General features: G+C 38.2%; 2 protein-coding genes across 3 annotated transcripts in view; one reads left to right on the top strand and one right to left on the bottom strand.

Annotated features, from left to right (window-relative positions):
- The first annotated feature begins 1,318 nt into the window (after window positions 1-1,318).
- On the top strand, window positions 1,319-15,277 carry LOC107755438 (guanylate cyclase 2G-like). The gene is made up of 21 exons (XM_016572222.1): window positions 1,319-1,684; window positions 2,695-3,043; window positions 3,446-3,555; window positions 4,268-4,447; window positions 4,542-4,686; window positions 4,772-4,907; window positions 4,989-5,092; window positions 5,184-5,350; window positions 5,736-5,861; window positions 5,953-6,036; window positions 6,126-6,230; window positions 7,518-7,589; window positions 7,734-8,058; window positions 8,182-8,359; window positions 8,455-8,595; window positions 9,457-9,649; window positions 9,971-10,145; window positions 13,103-13,201; window positions 13,369-13,460; window positions 14,926-15,027; window positions 15,143-15,277. The coding sequence occupies exons 1-21, from the start codon at window positions 1,319-1,321 to the stop codon at window positions 15,275-15,277; spliced, it is 3,384 nt and encodes a 1,127-aa protein (XP_016427708.1).
- Window positions 15,278-15,613: 336 nt separating this feature from the next.
- Window positions 15,614-22,504, bottom strand: part of LOC107755437 (beta-tectorin-like) — a 10,431-nt gene continuing 3,540 nt past the window's right edge. For both annotated transcript variants that reach the window (XM_016572220.1, XM_016572221.1), the window contains 11 exons: window positions 18,133-18,232; window positions 17,894-17,969; window positions 17,584-17,774; window positions 17,344-17,495; window positions 17,162-17,234; window positions 16,730-16,833; window positions 16,563-16,646; window positions 16,318-16,480; window positions 16,156-16,234; window positions 16,042-16,074; window positions 15,614-15,825 (listed from right to left, as the gene is read on the bottom strand). In XM_016572220.1, the coding sequence (XP_016427706.1) occupies window positions 15,761-15,825; window positions 16,042-16,074; window positions 16,156-16,234; window positions 16,318-16,480; window positions 16,563-16,646; window positions 16,730-16,833; window positions 17,162-17,234; window positions 17,344-17,495; window positions 17,584-17,774; window positions 17,894-17,969; window positions 18,133-18,135 (1,023 nt within the window). In that variant the 5' untranslated portion in view covers window positions 18,136-18,232 and the 3' untranslated portion in view covers window positions 15,614-15,760. The remainder of the gene's footprint in view (window positions 15,826-16,041; window positions 16,075-16,155; window positions 16,235-16,317; window positions 16,481-16,562; window positions 16,647-16,729; window positions 16,834-17,161; window positions 17,235-17,343; window positions 17,496-17,583; window positions 17,775-17,893; window positions 17,970-18,132; window positions 18,233-22,504) is intronic.

Here is a 22,504-nt window from a genome sequence, read left to right as displayed (position 1 = left end):
ACAGGTTTGCTAAAGCCACAAGAAGTCCAATAAAACAAGCACATGAGTGACCTTTGAACCAATTGCTGCTATCTGTTCCCTGATAATACAAATGACTGAACATAAACAGAATCATGGCCATACAGCTAAATCCTGTAAAGTGAATGTGGGTTGCACAAGATTCACAAGTCTGTGCTTTAATGTCTGCATGCTGAAAAGTACATGCAAATGTGAAACTACACAGTGCTATAGTACAAACGGTGGACTATGACATTTGCCTTTGCTGGTCAGCGTGACATTTAATTGCATGCAGTGTAAAAGTTGGGTTGAAAGTTGCTCCCACTCAAATACTCAGGTTTTCATCATGATTCTTTATTGCTCTGTTGGTTTGCAGTAACACTTTGCTAATTCAACCCATCATTTACTGCTTTTCAGCTTAAAGTGACAATCAGGGAGGCCGCTGGGACCCTAAAACCCTTGTTAGCAACAGAGCAGCCCTAGGCTAGTCATGTGACACCTCCTATTAGCAACCTCAGTTAAACATGACACAACATGATCTTACGAACACACATTGTTTTCTAACCTCATTTGCCTCAGCATCATTATCACAGCATTTTAGGAAGGACGTCTAAGTTGAACTTTGACATTTGACTGTAATGACAGATAAGACGTGAGCACCTTTGGATTTTGTAATCTGTTCTGATAATAGACAATGAAATTAAAAGAATGAAAGCCGTCAAGGCCTCTATGGATTTGAGTCTTGTCGATTGAAGTCAGAGTTGATCAATTTAGGTCAAAGTTGAAGTGATACATACTCAAAAGGAAAATATGCAGATCTACATACATTTTGTTGCTGTCAATGCAGCAAAATTTGAGCTGGCATGAACTTCAGCAAATTTGTTTAAAACCTATTGATCCATGCTATCCCAGCGTGATTTGTAAACCTGAATTTATGGTCATGGTAGTGAATATTAAAATGCAGCCTTGGTGAACATAAAAATCGTACTGACCCTGAATATTAATAATAATAATAATAATACTGATATATAGTATTTAGTATAATATTAATAATATGAGAGTTTCCCTGTGGTTTTCCAAAGTAAAAGTATAGTTATGCCCTATAACAACCACTAAAAAATTAAAATTTTGGGGTAAAAAAAAAAAAAAAAAAAAAAATGGTAGTGAGAACATGCAAAATGTGCACTATATGTGCTAAGTGCTCTTTCTCCAGAGAAAGCCCTTGATTAGAATTAATTTCCCCAGGGAAGGTAAGAGTCCATTTAAATCCCCCTGTATGTCTGAAAGCCGATCAATGTGACTGAGTTTTATGCAAGGTAGGATGTCAGGAGGATTTGACGTAGACATAAGAAGACCCACACGATGGTGGGTGCTGATTTTTGTTTCTTTATCAGCTCTTACAAACTCTGTTATTTGCAACAAAGCAACCCAGTATAAGCTTACGGTTGGCCTCCAAGCTCCTCGGAACGTTTCCTACCCTTTCAGTTTGCTTAGGTTAGGGTCTGCAATGCAGATAGCCATAGACAAGATTAATGCAAATCCATCTCTGAGTGGAAATTTCACCTTTGACTTTGTGTACATGGACACAGACTGTAACGCAAAACTTTCACTTCAGGGATTCATCGATCAAGTAATGAACCAAAATGCATCAGCTCTATTTGGTCCACCTTGTCCTGAGGAGGCTGAAGTAAGTGTCTTATCTTGACATTTGATACAAGTAAATTATTATTATTATTATTAAAATTATTAATAAAATTCTGAGTAAGAATTACGGAGGGTAGGATATGGCTAATTAAGACTACTGAGACCCCCCACCACACCAATTACATATTCTTTTTTATAACAATGTTTCAACAGTTTTCAAACGTTGATAATTTTTGCATAGGCTATACTTTATGTGTGTGAGAGAGTATTTTCACCTGTCGCTAAATACAACCCCTTAAACAGAAGCAGCTTTCACCTGAGAAGGTAACTTAACCATAACAATAACGCGAACTTTCCATCGCAAGTCCGCGGATAGCATACGTCGATAAATCATGAAAGTAAAGTCATTATGTCACTTAAAGGGATAATTCACCCAAAATGATATTTTTGTCATCATTTACTCACCTCTAAGTTGTTTCAAACCAGTATAAATTCCTTTCAGCTGTTCAACACAAAAGAAGATATTTTGAAGAATGTTGGTAACCAAACAGCTGATGGTAGCTATTGACTTACATAGTTTGGAGGGGGAAAAAACTCACAAGTTTGGAACAAGTGGAGAGTGAGTAAATAATGACATTAATTTTGGGGTTAAATAATTAAATATCCCTTTAATTATAGAGTTACATGTATCAGTAATATTGTAAAGCTATGGAGCCCATAAGGGGACATGATGGAAAAAATATGTGATGAGAAAATTAAAATATTGGATATATTTCAATGCATTTACATTCACTCGTAAAGGTTTTGCATTTCTCTTAGAAATTTTGCATTCACTCACAATAATTTTGCATTCTCTTGTTTTCATGAATTTAAAAAGACGTTTAATAATTTCATAAAACAGCCAAAATTCTTTTAAAAATAGCCCATCCCTTGAAATGATCAAATATGCACACTGTTTTAAAATGTGAACTAAACATATAAATAAATATATAAAATGTAAATATATACACATTTTTAATATTTAAATATGAAGTTTTTGCTTATGTCCTTCAGGTCACTGGGCTCCTAGCATCCACATGGAACATTCCCATGTTTGGCTTTGTTGGCCAGACACCAAAAATGGATAACATTCTGGTGTATGACACTTATATAAAAATTGTACCTCCAATTAAAAGGGTTGGAGAAATCCTGCTTAAAACACTGGAATTCTTTGGATGGAAGTATGTTGGTATGATCGGAGGAGGTGCGGATACAAACACATGGAACAGTGTTGATGCTCTATGGAAGTCTGTGGAACAGCAGCTCAGGGACAAAGTAACTGTGACAGCTGGCGTCAAGTTTGATACCAGTGACCCAGAATTGGCAAAGAGAAACTTGCAGATCGTCTCTAAAGTTGCTAGAGGTGAGCCAATAGTAGTACAGTACTTATCTTTCAGCTCTTACATTATCTGGGTGGAGTTTACACCTCAGTGTGTAAAACGTGTAAGATCACAAATGCATCTTGCCCTTATGCCCGCATGGCCTGTTCCTCTTGAAGCAGTTAGTTGGCATAAGATAAGTGAACTTAATCTGCACTTTAACAGTTATAATATCAAAGTCCCTGATAAATATCCATTGTTCTCAAGCCCCATTACCTAAAGTGCAGGATATGTTTGGCAGTCCTTTGATTGCAAATAGAATCTGAAATCTCTAATGTGATAACAATGTACAGCTTCTGCATACTATATGAATAACATTTAAGTCTTAAGTCTAAATAATGTTTCTATGAGATTATAAGATGTTAGTGTTATTCTTTTCATTCTAGTGGTGGTTGTGCTCGCTAATGCTGAAGACACCACGTCTCTGATGATAGAAGCTCAGAAACAAGGCCTAATGAATGGAGAGTATGTTTTCCTTCTGGTTCAGCAGTTTGAGGTCAGTGGCAAAGTGGTGAGTAAATGGTACACAGAAAACGCAGGTGACTCTCTTAATTTTTCACTGAAATTTAATGCTTAAATTAAAAAACATTTTCTAAAGGTTTTTAAAAAAAGCTGATAAATGCTAACTATAATTGCAGCGCATTGTTGTATTTTATGTATCTCGTTCAAGATGTTTTGTAAACAAGGCCTTTTTGGTGTACTCTTTCCTTTGTAAAATTTTAGTGTAACTTTTCTTACAGCTTGAGTGTAAAGAAAAAAGGTCAGCACAGATGTGACTATGATATCCCACAATCCTGGTACTTCAATTCCGTGACAGTTGAGCTAAAAAAAAATAATATCGTAGTAATTAAATATTCGCTCAGTTATCTCTCTTTATTTAGATTTAGCTCTCTCTATTTAGATTAAAGATCATGAAACTATTATGCTGCCTAACCGAAATCAGTTTTGGGAAGTATTGTACCTTTATGAGGCAAACACTGCCTGCAAAGTCATTACCTGATAGGCCAGCGAGGCAACAAATCAGCTGCCTAAGCTGTCGGATGCAGCCGATGTGACTAATTAATAAAACAAAGTACGTAATTCAGACATGTATTGAGTCAGTGGACATTTGTGGATATGTCTAGGCATTTGAAAACTGAATCAGACTACTATTGTGACAATTCCTATTTACCTAAACAGATACCTACTCTCACGTTTTCCCTCATTAGGACACCCTGTGGAAGTCTATGGGTGATGCAAATAAAACAACAATGCTGAAGGCTTTTGACATGGTGTTTGTACTCGCTCAGAAGTCCTATGAAGGGTATGACTACTATGACTTCTTCGAGCAGGCTTATGAGAGATTAAAAGGGGCACCTTTTTACAGCAACCTGTCCTCAGAAAAAGAGGTGCGAATATTTTATTAAAAGAAAATCATATTTTTTGTAACCCTTATTTTGATCAACTTTCAATTAATTTGATATGATCTATTTGATGTTTTAGGTAAGCTCATACGCTGCCTATTTACATGATGCTGTTCTACTTTATGCCATGGGCCTTAAAGAAGCCTTTAAAAATGGTAAAGACGTCCGGCATGGACGAGAGATTCTCCAGAAGCTCAGGGACAGGACCAACATTAGGTTCTATGGTAATTTTGTCTCGCATGCACATGTTTGTACGTTTCCTATTGATTGTAAACAACCAAAATAACCTTTGTTTTTGTTTTTCAACAGGGGCTTCAGGTCTGGTTCACTTTGATGAATATGGAGAGAGGAACCTTGACTATTCAGTATATGACCTACAACAAACAGAAATGGTCACAAAATTTGTCTCTGTTTTGGACTTTGACAGCCATTCGAAAATGATGAAGTAAGTAAAATTTTGCATATGTTAACATTACTGAGATTTAACGCTGAAACTCTGACTATATGAAAAATATCTGTTCTGCAGACCCACATCAAGGTTTTCTAACATTGCATGGCAAAATGGAAAACCTCCAATAGATAATCCGGCCTGTGGTTTTGATAATGAGCTCTGTGAATGGTTAAACAATGGTAAATGGACATTGCTAAATGATTTCTACAGTATGTACATACATACAGTCTTTTTGTGTATTTGAAATTACATCTTTTCACTTGATTTCAGATATATCTCTGCTGGTCCTGCTGGTGGTTTTGCCTGTGTTAGGAGTGGCAGCAGTGGCTTTGATCACTTTGCTGACTCTACAGAAGACCCATCTACAGTCTCGCCTGGATGAGTCCAACTGGTGGCTTATCAACTACAATGAAATAACTATCCTCAGAGAGTCCAAAGTAAGATGAACTTGTTCTTTTGCATCAGTCTTTCTAATTATGTTTATTTCAGTTACTGAAAACGTTTAATTTATTTCTTATTTATTCTATTTTGCTTAGCAATAATAAGCTATCAATAATAACACCAAACCAACTAGCAATACCATCAATGTATATGTAAAATCTGAATGTAGCATAAACCAGTCTTGACCAACATATTAATCTAACTAACTCTAAGCTAGTCTTTTTTAGCAAGGTGAGTAAAAACGGCCAAAAAAATGCTTTAAAACATCTACACGCATATGAAGACATACTGTACTGTATATGTACTATGAAAATGCCATCGTATTTTAATGGCAGAACATTAACACATACATAAACAGCAGTATTATTGTGGGTTGTACAGGGAACACAAACACTGTCTGTAAGCACAACACCAAGCAAATGTGGAAGTGGTGGCTCTCAATCCATGCTCTCCTCAAACAGCTGTAGTACTAGAGAAGCCATCTACGTTACTATTGGACTCTATCAGGTACCAACTCTGAATCACGTGTTAGAAAATAATGTCTTACATGTTAAACCCAAATATTTCAACTAACTCACTCTCTTTGCTCATGGTGCAGGGAAACGAAGTGGGCATAAAGTATTTGAAAAATCAAATCATTACTGATATCAAGAAACCATTGATCATTGCAGAGTTCAACATGGTAAAATTCCCAGTATTTCCAGAAATTCAATGAAGTCACAGGCCAATAGTTTGTTAATACTCTAATGCTTGTGTTTATCCCTGCTGTAGGTGAAAGAAATGAAACACGAGAACCTAGTACAGTTCTTCGGTGTGTGCATCGAGCCACCAAATGTCTGTATCGTTATGCAGTACTGCAAGAAAGGAAGCTTGAAGGTGTGTATACTGTACACTGTAATCAACTAACTCACTCTCTTTGCTCATGGTGCAGGGAAACGAAGTGGGCATAAAGTATTTGAAAAATCAAATCATTACTGATATCAAGAAACCATTGATCATTGCAGAGTTCAACATGGTAAAATTCCCAGTATTTCCAGAAATTCAATGAAGTCACAGGCCAATAGTTTGTTAATACTCTAATGCTTGTGTTTATCCCTGCTGTAGGTGAAAGAAATGAAACACGAGAACCTAGTACAGTTCTTCGGTGTGTGCATCGAGCCACCAAATGTCTGTATCGTTATGCAGTACTGCAAGAAAGGAAGCTTTAAGGTGTGTATACTGTACACTGTAAAAAAAAAAAAAAAACTTTTTTAAAGTTGTAAGTAAAACAAAGATTACTGGAGTACTAAATTAAATATCATTTCAGTTTCAGTCACTTCAGTACTTCTAAAATTTATGTTTAATTCAATATGTTCCTTTCAGTTTCTTTGTAATTGTGAAATGTATTAGCAGTTTCTGAGTGAAAATTGTTTCTACATCCAGTTTTCTTCGATGTAAGTTTAGGAACCATTCTAATCTTTTAAAAAATTATAGGAACCAGCTCTTGCACATCTATTCTTCCACCAGTGTGGACAATTTTCCTTGATTGATTCTTCATGACACCATACTAAAATACTGTGACCGTATCATTTTTAGTGAATCAAAAACATACTGCACTACCAGTTTAGTCTGACTCAGTTATTTTGAATAAAAAACAACAAGCAGTGCAATTAAGCTGCAAAAAGTTTTTCTTATGACCAGGTTCTTTTTAGTGAATCATCTTAACTAGTGTAATTCAATTTCTGAACGAATAACCACATGAACTTCACATTTTCAAATCACATGTGAAATACGTGAAACTCATGTGGAACATATTAAACGCACATGAAACATGTGGTTTTGAAACATTTTCATGGTGTAAATGTGTGAAACGTGATCACATGGGTTTCACACATTTACACCATGAAAATATTCCAAAACCACATGTTTCATGTGCTTTTCATATGCGTTTCACATGAGTTTCCCGTTTCACATATTTCACGTGATTTTGCTGTATTGCATTTATGCTGCCTCTAAAAGATTGTAAAAAGCTATTTGAAAATCTGAGAAATGATCTTGATCTTGAAATAATCTTAAAATGGTCTCATTGTTTGTCAAAAGAAATTGTATTTCTTATTTTGGAAACATATATGTCCTCATCATCAGACACTCAGTATATTTGGTATTCTGCTTTTAAAACATCAGGATGTTCTTGGGAACAGTGAAATTGATCTGGACTGGATGTTCAAATTGTCCTTTGCTTATGACATTGTTAATGTGAGTATGCTGTTTTAATGTAGTATCATTCATTGCATTATATTATCTAGATTTCTAGTTTGCATATTCACTAGGAAAATCTTGATTTCTTGGAACAAGACTGGTCCAAAAGTGAGACCTTTTATTGTGGTATGTTCTCTACAGGGCATGGAGTACATACATAAGAGCAGTCTGAAGTCTCATGGAAATCTGAGGCCCAGTACGTGTCTGGTGGACAGCAGGCTGCAGATCAAACTCTCTGGCTTTGGCCTGTGGGAGTTCAAACATGGTACCAAACACAAAATGATCCCACTGGAGAATCCAAATTATGAAGAGATGTACTACACTGCTCCTGAGTTTTTGAGAGAGGTCTACTACCCTTTCAATGGAACCCAGAAAGGAGACGTCTTTAGCTTTGCCATAATCATGCGAGAACTGATATACAATACAGAGGTGGGCCCATATCATGATGTTCATCTGGAACCAAAAGGTAATGCCTGTGTTGTGTTTCTTAACATATATCAGTCTGGTTGCCACCATGGCACCCAATTTTCCATTCCTTATCCAACTGGATTAAGTTTGGCCTTTCAGTGTTTTATATTTCATTCATTAGAGATTATCAAGCAGTTAAGGACTCCAATGAGCGACGAGCCCCTTAGACCAACCTTGTCTGCTGACATCTGTGATGAACGTCTCATCCCTTTGCTAAAAGCCTGCTGGAGTGAGAACCCAGACCACAGACCCCCATTCGACAGTATCAGGAGACAACTACGTCAGGCATGTCCTGAAAGGTGCATGTTTTATGTAGCCGTCTGTCCAATGGTCTTGACACTCCTAAATATATATTTAATTTTATTTACTCTGTGCTGATTTATCAATTTCCCAGCCATGCTAACATCCTAGACAACATGGTGAGCAAACTGGAGAAATATGCCAATCATCTGGAAGAAGTCGTGGAAGAAAGAACAAATCAGCTCACAGCAGAAAAGAGCAGAGCTGATAAGCTTCTATCTAGCATGCTGCCAAAGTAAACAAACCTTGATAGTATCATTGGGACAATGACATTTTTTAAATTTATTTTTCATTACTCTTATTATCAGCTAGCAAAATAATTGCCATAAAAGCAGTTACATACTAGATGGTTGTATACAGGGCCGTCCTTAGGGGGTGCAACTGGTGCGGTCGCACCGGGCCCCGTGCTTGAGGGGGCCCCGTGGTGAACGGACCGAGGGGGACCTCCCCCCTCCCGGAACGCGATCGCAAATGGACCGAGGGGGGCACCACTCCCTACCTCGCACCGGGCCACATGTCAGCTAAGGACGGCTCTGGTTGTATAGTCTATATGGGTAGTTGACATGAAATACTTTAGAGAATCTAAATGTATTTTATGTTTTAAAAACGTTCTCAAATTGTATTATACATGTATTTTTAGGAGTCATTATTAATTGGGAGGAATGGGAGGAAAAATGTTTTCACAAAACATTTGCATTCCACGGGAGAAACTTTTGTTTGCTCGCAAAACTTTTGCACAAAACTTGTATGACTTTTACATGTAAAAAGTATTAAATCCCCTATAATTGCTATCCTCCAAAAAACTTTGTGTTTGCTTGCAAACCATTTGCGTTTTATCGCAAAAGCACTGAAATACAATTATTTCTCTCACCTCATATCTTTTTTATTACAGAAGTTTTTGTGAGTAATGCAAAGTTTCTTGGGGGAACATAATACTTTTTATTTTCCTCTCATCTAATATTTTTCTTTCATCTCCACATCTCCTTAGGGACTTTGTACATTGTCTCTTATACATTCATTTACATTTTAACCTAAAATCTCAGTGTTGATAAAAACTTATGGTTATGGGTCCGCTGATGGCAGTGTGTTCTTACAGGTATATTGCTGATCAATTAATGTCTGGAAAACCAGTGGAGCCCAAAAGTTATGACATGGTGACCATTTTCTTCTCTGACATTGTGGGTTTCACCACCATGTGCTCCATTAGCTCGGCTCTGGAGGTGGTCACCCTCCTCAATGACCTCTACAGTCTTTTCGATGAGATCATCAAGCTATACGATGTCTACAAGGTAAATAAAACAATACTCACTTTGATACGCAGCAACTCTGTCCATTCATGCTCTGCTGCTGTGCTTGTCAAAATATTAAGACTGGATGTAGAATTCTGAGTGAATATTTGCTCCTCATTATTTATGATTTACTTCAGAAATTCTGTGTGAATAAATAACAAGATTTGCATTCATTCATGTGACATGAATGGATGAAGGACTTAATGAATGCTTCTTGATGTTTTAATGTTTAATGTTTTAATGAGCATATATTTCTGTCAATTAAATGTTATTTCTAGTTCAGCTACATTGACTTATTTCTTAATGTTATTTCTCTGGTAGGTGGAGACTATAGGGGATGCATATATGGTGGCCAGTGGACTGCCTATCAGTAACGGTACTCGTCATGCTGAGGAGATCTCAACTATTGCACTCCACTTCCTATTCGCCATCAAAAGGTTCAAAATTAGGCATCTGCCTAATGAAAAATTGGCCTTACGGATTGGGATCAATTCTGGTATGCAAGTACATGCTATAAGTGTATTGAGTGACGTGTAGCCAAGTATGGTGTCCCATACTCGGAATTTGTGCTCTGAATTTAACTAATCCAAGTGAGTAGTGAACACACACACCCAGAGCAGTGGGCAGCCATTTTTGCTGCGGCGCCTGGGGAGCAGTTGGGGGTTCAGTGCCTTACTCAAGGGTCTCACCTCAGTCGTGGTATTGAGGGTGGAAAAGAGCACTGTACATTCACTCCCCCCACCAACAATTCCTGCTGGTGCAGAGACTCGAACCCACGAACTTCGGGTTACAAGTCTGACTTTCTAACCATTAGGCATACAAGGTATTTGTTTTGGTGACTGAATCTTCCACAGCACAAACAGAATGTCAGTGACAAGACAAGACACAGATAATAAAAAGAATAAAAATAGGATAAGTAAATAGGAAATAACAATATTTAAAAACATTTAAAGAAAAAATACACAATATACATGGTATTTGTGTGTACAGGATGCAAGGAAAATGCAACAAATGTACAAATGCAAGGAAATGTTAAATAAATAAATGTATAAATGAGCAGGGGGGTTTCTCCTAGTGTTATTACACATTTATTGCCAAGTTAACTGATCATGAGATGGATTGCCTGAGGGAAGAAACTGTTCTTGTGCCTGGCCATTCTGGTGCTCTGTAGCGCTGACCAGATGGCAACAGTTCAAAGAGGAAGTGGGCTGGGTGTGAGGGGTCCAGAATGATTTTGCCAGCCAGTCAGAATGATTTTGCCAGTCATCTGTGAACTTCAGGAGCTTGACAGAGGGGTCTTTAGAGGTGCAGTCGTTGGTTTATAGGGTGAAGAGCAGTGGGGAGAGAATACATCCCTGGGGGGTGCCACTGCTGATCTTATGGGTGCTGGATGAGAATTTTCCCAGCTTTACTAGCTGTCTGTCTTTCAGGAAGCTGGTGATCCACTGACAGATAGAGGTGGGCACAGAGAGCTGAGTAAATTTGGACAGGAGGTGGTTTGGGATGATAGTGTTGAAGCCCGAGCTGAAGTCCACAAATAGGATCCTCACATAAGTCACAGGTTTGTCCAGATGTTGTAGGATATAATGCAGTCCCATGTTGACTGCATCATCCACAGACCTGTTTGCTCGGTAAGCAAATTGCTAGGGGTCCAGTTATGACTTCATGACCACAGATGTTAAAGCCACAGGTCTGTAGTCATTTAGTCCTGTAATTATGGGTTTCTTTGGGTTGCGGATGGTGGTGGAGCATTTGGATTTCAGAGCGGCTTGGTCTCATTCGGCGCATCTGAGGAGGACGTCATCATTGAGGACATCACCACAGACGACTCCATGTCCTGACAGAAGAGTGGGGAGGTTCTGGCGAGGAGCCCGAAGCCCTTCCCCCTTCTCAACCTGTGAGGCCGAGACCGGACTCCGAGCTCATCTGTGTCCTGTCGAAAGCGGTAGAGGATCTGGGCCTCGAGTGGTCGGCTCTGGATTAGCCCGCCCACAGCCTATTGGATGAGTGGTACCAGCCAGGAAGCCGTCAACAGTCCTCTCGCCAACGCCCCGCCCCGTTCTTGCCTGCAGTTCATGAGGAACTCACCATGACGTGGCACGCCCCCTACTCGGCCCGGGCTAATCCCTCTACAGCAGCAGCAGCTCTCACCACCGTTGACGGCGCTGACGACAAGGGATACAGCATGCTCCCCCCTCTGGAGGAGGCGGTTGCTGCTCATCTGTGCCCGCCATTTGCCCTGGGTTTGAAGGCCCATGCAGCGCACCCCTCTAAGCCCTGCAGGACCACCTCGGTGCTGGCCAACAGGGCTTATGCAGCGGCCGATCAGGCCGGATTGGCGCTGCATACAATGGCGGTACTCCAGGTGTTTCAAGCTAAACTTCTCTGTAGTATGGACGAGTCTGGCCAACAACACCAGGAGGCTTTCAAGGAGCTGCGCAGATCTGGCTCTGCGCGCGAAAAAAGCAACGGCGCAGGCAATCGGCAAGACCATGGCCAGCTTGGTGGTGCTGGAGTGCCACCTCTGGCTGAACCTCATTGAGATCAGGGACGCGGAGAAGATGGCTTTCCTGGACTCACCGGTCTCACGGAAGGGCCTCTTTGACCTTGCTGTGGACAGGTTTGCGGAGTGATTTTTGGAGCCAGAGAAGAAGTCGCAGGCGCTGCGTCACTTCCTCCCCAAATGCTCTGCCCCCGCGGCTGCGGGTCACCAGAAAAAGCCCCGCCACTCAGCCTGCAAAGCAGTCGCAGCCTCAGTGAAAATCCTAGCCTGGGCTGCAGCAGCGCCCCCGAATGGCAAAACGCTTCCCCTTCCCGAAGCGTCAGGGTCCCAGCCCTAAATAAATTCAAACTTTTTTTCCGGATAACGAAGCTCTCATTCTCTGACAAGAAGTAGAGACACTGCTTGCAAAAGGTGCTGTGGAAATAGTGCCCCCAGCGAACAGTGAGTCTGTCAGGGTAGACCATCGCTGTGTCAGAGCTGTGGCCCCCTCAACAACCCCTCGCCTGTTACAAACAGGCGTAAGGTTAGGACTGACCTCCAGAAGGAAGGAGGTTACAACAGACGCCTCCAACTCGGGTTGGGGCGCCCTGTTGGAGGGCAATCCGGCGTTCGGCTCCTGGTCAGCCCTGGAACAACGCCTACATATCAACTGCCTAGAGATGTTGGACCGTCACTTGCCACGCTATAAGCTGCATGCGACTGTCACTTCAGTCGAATTATCTGATGAATGGCGCTCCGAGTCGACTTATATAGTGGTCGGCTCCACCCTTTCTGGTGGGCTAAAGCGCCATTGGTTTGTGCAGCTACACAAACGTGAACAAATCAGGCTTCAGTACAGAGTAAAACAGGAGTTTTCCCCATATGCGTTTTCATGCAACGCTCAATCCCTTATCTCAGGGAACCGAGGTTACATTAGTAACCGGAGCGTTTTATGTCCTTTGCATATACAGGCCCAGTGGTTGCTGGAGTTGTGGGTAGTACAATGCCCCGGTACTGTTTATTTGGCGATACAGTGAACACGGCTTCTAGGATGGAGAGCAACAGTCTTCGTAAGGACTTTTCTAATTTTTAACAACTATAAGTTATTGAACCTATATTTAATCAATCAACATTTATAATATAATATTTATCATATTTTATCATATATCATATTTAATGTTTTAAAAAATTGATTGACATGCTTGAAATACTTTATTTTTACTGATTTCCTTCTCAGCCCTGAGAATCCATGTCTCCCAGAGCACTGCTGATATTCTCTTCAAGATCGGGGATTTTGAACTGGAGGAGAGGGGCGATATAGAAATAAAGGTATAATGTGAAATAATTATGAAATAATTGTATAATGCCACTTTTTATACAGTGGGCTCCAAAAGTCTAAGATCACACTAACTAACATCTATTTTTTCCATACAAACCTGGAAATAACCTGTATGTTTAGGATTGAGAACAATATAAAACAAAGAAATGTTATGACATAAATATATAGTTCAGTCATGAAACTCTAGATGGCGCATTGACGGGGTGTTAACGTAACTGATGATATTCAGAGAGTTAAACGACTTGGCACAAGCTGATTGGTTCATGCTGCATATGCAGCCAATGAGCTACTGCCTGCATTTATATGGCTGGCTAGCATTCACTTGAGATTCCTACCCATTGTTGAAATGAGATTGTTGGAGGCCCGGGAAAAAGCATAAGAAAGATATACTAATAGTTATGAAATCAATGTTTTTATGAGAGAACATTTTTATTCTTTCATACAGATCTATACAGATGGGTCTAAAGACCCAATCAAACAAAATGTGGGCATAGGAGTGTACATTCCAAGATTTAAGACAAAAATAAGTTTAAGGTTAAGTGACAAATTGTCCGTATATTCTACAGAATTAACTGCTATAATAGTAGGATTGCAGTGGGTAGAACAGATTAAGCCAAATAGGACTCCGACTGTAATTTGCTCAGATTCTTCATCAGCTCTTAAAAGTATATTGTCGACAAAAACTGATAGAGAAGACCTGCTAGTAGAAATTTATACATTACTGTACAGACTGAAAATAGAGGGTATAATCGTATACTTTTGTTGGGTACCGGCACATATCGGGATGGTAGGGAATGAAACAGTGGATAAGTTAGCAAAAGAAGCCTTAAAGAAAAACTTGGTGGATGTTAAGGTACCTCTGGGAAGAAATGAAATATTAGCAGCAGCATGCATAGCAAGTCATTATTATGTCTAATATAGCAGTGGCACCAGAAAGCGCTTTAGTTGCATAAAATTTTAGTGATAACTCATGGAGGGTAAATTAACTCTTTAAAGTGCAATAGGTATTTATTACTTTGCCTATTCAACAGGGCTTACAGCAAGTTTCGTGCAGCAGCAGTAGATTATGCTTCGCAGATTCTGATTAAATATTACAACCGCAACAGCTACTACAACATTGTGAATATCATTAACAGCAACAGCACGTACTTCAACTCCGTATTGAAATGTTAGTGGTTCCTGTACTTGCTTGCAGCAGCAACAATAATCTACAACTACAGCAATAACCAACAGCAGCAGCAATTCAGCAGCAGCGTAGCAGATCTGTTCCGCCAAGACCAAATGCATTAACATTGTCATATCCATCACCATGCTAAAATGTTCAGAGTTGTCATGATTGAAATGATATTAATATAATTTTTTAATATAGTGGCCTCAAACTTGTATGTACAGTTAACAGTGTTTACTGTCATGCCATGTCTGTGCATCTAATCATATCTCTGTTGTATTTTCTAGGGAAAGGGAACACAGAAAACGTTCTGGTTGATAAGCAAATCTGGATTCAGTTTTCCACCCATTGGCCAGGACTGTGATGCAAGTCCTAAGTCAGGAACAGATGTAAGTATCAAGCCACTTATGTTTTTTATATTTCATGATTGTAGCACAGTTTGAGGTGTTCATGCTAATTAAAAGGAAGTACTATATGAAGACCTGACACATTGTATTTGGACAGTCTTGCCATGTCATATCTAAACAGGAGAAAACCAAAGCAACCCCAACGAATGATGGAGACAGAAAAGCAATCCAGAGGACTCCAGCCATGGCTAAAATGACAGAAATGCACACACTTACTGTACCCGATATCTAGTTTGACCATGATTTTATATATACTCTTGGATTATAGGACATTATCACAAAAAACAACAATTTTATTTAAAAAATTTTTTTTTTTTAAATACAAAGGAAGAAAATGTCAAGACAAAATCTTTTAAAAGAATTTAATTATTAAAATATTTCAAAATATTTTTACATGCAAACAAGATAAAAACAAGAATATGTCTCTTTCTGTTAAACTAAAGATTAACAATTGATAATACTTGCTTCAGAGATTATTTTCTCGTTCTACCAATATTCATGCAAGGAATACCCAAATAAAAAACTGTAAAAAAAATAATAAAAAAAAAATGCAAGTGAACATTTAAAGGAATGTGTCGATACACTCCCTGAGACACGTATGGTTGCTGTGTGTGGGTGTATGCATGCATGCGTGTCTATTTTGAAATATTTGTATGTAATTGTATGAGTGCAAAAGCATGATTCATTGCATTTGAATGACCCACATCTGGCCCCATTACCAACTGAAGTATCCTAAATATTCATTCAGTAGAAATATGGACAGCAGACACAGAAATGGGCCTGTAAAATAGAAGAATAAGAACAGGAAATATTTAGCATTATTTATATTATATATATTTAGCATAGATAATTTAAAATAAAATAAAAAATCTGAAAAAAGGATTTTTAATGAATATAAAATCAGCTGTAATGCTGTAAAACTGTGGTGTACTTAAAAACAATATATCAATATATGAAAATCATGTGTCTTGCATTGCATTGATAGTTCTAACTTACCTGCAGGATGAATATAACTAGAGGAGTGTTGTGCTGTAAACAGAGTTATGAGGTTTTAAATACATGTTATTGAATATCAAATTGGAATCATGCAGAAGTAAAAATGTTAAATACCTCTGACTTGAAACTCCATGGTCAGGATCCCTCCAGTTGGATCAGGTTCAAATTCAGTGCTTCTTGATGTACATGGAGTCTTGGACAGAGTTAAGAGGAGTCTCAATGGAGCCAGAAATCTATTTGAAACTACAACAGCATTAAATTGATACTGATACTCACCGGCTGACAGAATAGCTTCTCCCCATCACATACTTGGACCTCACAGTGGAGCCACACGGTGGAAACTTTCTCTAGCCGCTGGAAGCGGAACGAGTTGAACTTGAACATGGACCGACTGTCTTTGGCATTGTCAAATATGGTGACTGTGTTGTCTAAAGAGCAGCTGTCAACCAAGGGCAAATACATGTGAGCAGTATTGAATCACAGTAACATCTATTATGTTTGAACTGACAATAAAACCTTACCTGTTCAGAATTAAAGTCCACCGTTTCCTGTCTGTTGAATATGGAGTAGGTGTTGCCCAGCAATTTGTTATTACTACTTTGAATCTATAGACATTAAATAGAGAGTCTTTTACACTGACTATCTGTGTATTTGATCAAATTACACAACTTTCTTTTGAGCAACTCACCGATTACTAAGTCCTTTTGCTTCAATGCCAATGAACACCTCAGATCCGATCTCTGATGTGTCAATCACATATGGTGCATCTTTTGCATAGAGGAACTTTGAGTTCTACAAACCCCAAAGTTAAAAAAAAAACACATTCAGTGTTATATATCATTAATAAATTTGTAAAACAAAAATAAATATTATTTATTTTATTTTACAAATATATAATAATAAATATAATATAATAACAAATATAATATAATAAAAATACAATACTACATTTTTTAAAATTTATTTTATATTATTTTATCATATACTTACTAAGGCATTTTCAGTAATTGTTGGGAAAAAATATCCTTTATACAAAATCGCACAAATAAAATGGAAAGGAAATTTCCCTTTTGTATATTCGTCATCACTGGACACTTTTAAGGAAAGTGTAAGTACTCACTGTGAACACATTCATAGACAACTGAGACTTAAAAGAACCTAAACTCCCGTTGTTGACATAAACTGTTGCCACTCTGGAAGAAGCAGAGGGTTTAGTAAAGACGCTGCAAGTCAACGGTCAGAATGCACAGGCTCTATGAAATCTACACCTACTGGACTTGACGTCAGTGTAACGGGATCTACCTTTGGCTAAAAACAGCATTGTTGACCAGATAAGCCGCTTTATAGGTGCAACTGAATGTGTAGTTGACGGGCTGGTTCCGGACAGTGAGAGAGGAGTCGTTAGATACTATTGAGTTGTAGAATATGTACCGTGGGTCTTTACCTCCTACATACTGAGAAGAAGATAGAAGCCAAACAATTTTTAGCTCTTTTTCTGATTAAATAATAGTTAGGATACATTAAACCAATCAAACAGCTCACCTCAGACAGGGTGCCGCAGTACGAGTGATTCTTTGGAGTCAGGTCTGGGATGGTGAAACGATAGAAGCCCGGAGTGTTAATGCCAGCGTAGCACACGCCGCCCAGTGACAGCTGGCCAATCTCCCATCCATATGGACATTCTGGCACGTTTGCAATGATGGCATTGGGAAAACATGACACCATGACGTAATCTGAAACAGATGACAAATTGGTCTGTCAGGATTATCTAGCCAGTTAAATCATGCCAACAACAAATACACAGCCTTTTGATCCACAATGAGAGGAGATCTTAAAAATATGATGCATTTACCAGCTTTCTGAGGGGCACAGGCCCATGTCATGGGTAGGAGAATGAAGATTACACCAACAGCTGCCATTTCATAACACTGAACAAAGAGTGCACTGTTACATTTACCTAAAATGTCTCTGTTCAAGATTTTATACATGATACAAGCTCACTCATGACCTGAATTGTCTATATTTAATGCTAACGTGATTATTTTCAATACAAAAGCACCATAATATTTGATTTAGAATTAATGTTCGTACCATCCCAATGCTGAATCCAGAAGAAGTGTTGGCTCAGGTCTCTAGCAGAAGGTTTGCATGGTTCCTGTGCAGTTCTTCTGCAGGTAAATTATGATAAATCCTAAAAGCAGAGTTCATTGAAGTCGGCACAAGAGCTGCTTTATAGGTCCACAGGTAGGCAGTAACCCCCCTCGCTTCTTTGGTCAGCCAGTCTGGTGAGGACTTTTGGTGATAGCATTGTGAAGGAAAGCACAAAAGCTCTGTGTTGGCCAGACATTGACTTTTAAATGACCAGTGTGTCTCAAGGGGAAGACCATTTTCTCAGCTTTAATCAAAAACATGGTAATTTCGTCCAATACTACTTCATTTCACATAAAATTAAACTCCCAGCAACATTTCAGCCCTTCATATGAGTTTCTGATATAGGAACTCTATGTTGTCAAAGTTAATTCCTACCTGCAAATTCTGGTTTCTACTTGAAGATCTAATAGAAATGGGCATCTTTCTTAGAGAGTTTGAAAATTAGCTTCCAATTTACACTCATTTCAGGTTATGTAATACTTCTCGTCTCTCTGCCAGGTGGCCATGCTGATCAGTGGATTGCCATCAGTAGTTATCTAATGCGCCCTAGTAGTGCCAGACTGCCTCTTAAAGAGGCACAGTGTCATTAAGGTCAGTCTCATTGAGCTTAGCCAAAACAGTAATACAGCTGTGCACAATCTTCATGCTGTTTATCTTGAGGGAAAGGACAGTAATGGGCAACATTAAAGGATAAAGATCACCCAAAAATTTAAATCTGCTGAAAATGTACTCGCCCTTAGGCCATCCAAGATTTAGATGAGGTAGTTTCTTCTTCAGAAGACATTTGGAGAAATTTAGCATTACATTACTTGCTCACCAGTGGATCCTCTGCAGTGAATGGCTGCCGTCAGAATGAGAGTCCAAACAGCTGATAAAAACATCACAACAATATTATAGCCAGAAGCAATGGTTTGATGTTAAAAGTTTCTTAATGATGGATTTATCACAATAATCTACAAGTAATTCATATGACTAAAGTCCATTAATTAATGTCTTGTGAAGTGAAAAGCTACGTTTGTAATGTTTTTATCAGCTATTTGAACTCTCATTCTGATGGCACTCATTCACTGCAGAGTATCCACTGGTGAGCAAGTATAATCTTAATGTAGAGCTAAATTTCTCCAAATCTGCTCCGATGAAGAAACTCATTTATGATGACCTAAGGGGCCTGAGAGTGAGTACATTTTCAACAAATTTTATATTCAGGTGAACTATTCCTTTAAGATTCCAAGAAGTTTATCAATTTCACATACGGATCATTTCCATTTCTGTAGAGTGCAAAAAAAAAAGAGCAAAATGTCATAACAATGACACAGCATTGTGGTATAGACAACCCGCAACCCTTTACAGGCACTTACAATGCAATGCAGGTCAGGAAACAAGCTTTTTCCGGAACCCCGAGTCAGACTGATAACGATTCATGGCGGCAGGAGCACTTAGATCCGAAATATACCACCCAAGTCATCACCCATGAACTGGCACTGTCACACACCCCAAAAACATCACACTGGGGAATGGGCCTACAAAGAGCCTTTAAGATTTCCGTAATCAAGCATACGGTGCTGAATGTATAGATGGGGCCTGTATAGATCAAGATGGGCCCCCGGATAAGGTAAGAAGACTGAAGACAAGCACACAAAATCTGATAGTCAAAGGATGTGCCATTCACAGAGATTGTGTTTCAGCCTCTAAGGAAAGCAGGGCATTTAGAGAAGCAGCATTTATCCTCAGACAGTGTGTCTCCTTAAATTTGAGGACAGGCAAGTATCCCTGTTTAGCCTTTCTTCATGTGTATGAATCATGAATACATGGTCAGCCGGTTCAGTTTGGTCACAGTGATGTCAACAGTTTTAACATAATTAAAACTTAATCTCTGTGTGGAAGTTCTTGTAGACAGATGTGTTTCAAACCCCATGAGACACTGTGTTCATATATAAAGAGCAGGGTTTATTATGATGTGGAGTAGACAGTTATATTTTAATATTAGTATAACATTATATTTCAAATCATAAAATAGTCATTAAATCATGAAATACTCTACATTCTTTATAAATGTTTATTAAGTATCAGCATCTCTGTCTTGTTTTGGTTATTTATATGTATAAATGTGTGTGTCTGTATGTGTGTGTTCCTGTTTATCCTGCATTGTAGGGACCAAATGTCCCCACAAGGATAGTAAAACCTGAAATTTTTGACATTGTGGGGACTGGCCTACGGTGAAAAATAATTAAATACACTGATGTTTATCTTAAAGTGTAACCAATGCAAACAGGTTTTCTGTAAGGGGTAGGGTTAGGGTTAGGATTGTGTTAGGGGATAGAAAATATTGTGTGGTCAGTATAAAAACAATAGTAGTCTATGGAAAGTCCCTACAATTCACAGAAACCTAACATGTGTGTGTGTGTGTGTGTGTGTGCGTGTACACACACACACACACACAGAATATTTAGTATTTTGACTTGTTTTTCATTTTATTTATCATGTTTTAAGGACATTCTATAAAAATATCAACATTTCTAAACATTTTAAATTTATATAATGAGCAAAACTGTGTAAAGTATTAAGAATATAGAATATTGAGATAATAGAGAATATATCTTGAATATTTTGTCGTTTTATTTTGTATTTTTTACTTTTTCACTAAATATCCTACATATACTAAGAAATGGTGTGGAAATAATTTTCACTCAGAAATTGTCAGTAAACTTCACAAATAATCACAAATCAGGTGATACATTAAATTTAACATTAAATTTTAAAGTAGAAAGACTAAAATACTATTTCTTTTTAATCTTCATTTTATATTTCGAAAAATATTTTTTAGTGTAGTTAAGACAATCAGTTTAATTTATCTTGTTCTAAGGATGTTTTTACTTTGCTTTTTGATAAATATACTCCTTAAGAATATGATTTTTGCTGTGTTGTAAAAAGAGAATGTTAGGCCTTAAACATAACCAACCATTTTTTAGTTTAACAAAGTAAGGTGATGGTACAGAGAAATAAAATGAGCATGTCTTTTATAAATAACTGTTTTATAAGATCAAAACATACACACAGCCAAAATTAGCTAATTACTAGCGCTGATGTAAAATGATCAGGTGAAGATAGCACATGCACTGATATCCCACGTGATAAAATTATAGCACAGCAAAGGCTACTTTCTCTTGTGCTCATTATCATGAGAATGGAAGAGACCACTGGGATACATTAGAGTGCAATGCCTGAGAGAAAACTATGGCAGATGCAAATCAACTCTGAGGCCCAGAGCCCAGGGACAGCTAACGTTACAGCTGACTATGAAGAGCTTTCCAGGTGTTCAAGCTGTTCAGATGTCCCGAGACTTATTTGTGTTATGTAATATCAGGTGTGCATGCATATGCATATTTGTGCTATCTTTCATTCCTTGTGAAGCTTCAAACACCAAGTTCTAAATATGCAATCTAGGACTATCACCTGCAAAGCACCCAGGAGACCCCACTAGGGGGCCTCAGCAAATTTCTAAAGCCTCAAGATGACTTAAAATGATTTAAAATAAGTTAAAACAACTAAAAATAAAGATATATTTTTTCACCCTCTCAAAAACAGATTTGTTTTTGAAAAACCTGGATATATGAGAAAGCCTCATTTTAAAAGTGTGATTTCTAGACCTAGGCCCGTATTCATATCTGACCACTAAGAGTTCTCCTAAATAGCAGTAAAAGTTTTTAGCTAAGAGTTTTCTCTTAAACCCTATTCACAAAGCTGCTGAGACAAACTTTTACTAAGGAATAGAGAGAAGTCTTAAGCTAAGAGTAAGGGCAGGGTTGACCTCGTTGCTATGGATGATGTCAGCGTGCTTACTAACTATGCACACAGTGATTGGCTGAGAGGGGAGGGGTCTCTGTCAGAGATTTATTCATAGAAATATTGTAGAGCACGGTATTATGTTGTCATATTCAAATAAAGGTTTAAAAATAAAAATGTTGCAACATTCAAATAAAGATTTTAAAATGCAGGCTAAGTGTCACTAATTAAACAAGTATATGTTCAGCTAATTGTCAGCCTCTTACATGTATGGTAAACAATTAATGAATATGCATATAAACAGCCTTTTAATTAGAGTAGAATAATCATGGCCGATAGTAATACATGAAAATGTACAAAAAAAAAAACTGGACGCGAGAACAGCTGTTGCTTGCCATATTCAATGTTGCCATATTCAAATAAAGGTTTTAAAATAAAAATTTTAATTGCCACATTCAAATAAAGATTTTAAAATGCAGGCTAAGTGTCACTAATTAAAGGGGTCATATGATGCGATTTCAATTTTTCC

This window comes from Sinocyclocheilus rhinocerous, unplaced genomic scaffold (genome assembly GCF_001515625.1).
Source record: "Sinocyclocheilus rhinocerous isolate Xijiao unplaced genomic scaffold, SAMN03320098_v1.1 scaffold140, whole genome shotgun sequence".
In the NCBI taxonomy this organism is placed as follows: domain Eukaryota; kingdom Metazoa; phylum Chordata; class Actinopteri; order Cypriniformes; family Cyprinidae; genus Sinocyclocheilus; species Sinocyclocheilus rhinocerous.
The sequence above is the reverse complement of the archived record's forward strand: the minus strand, read 5'-3'. Positions and strand labels throughout refer to the sequence as shown.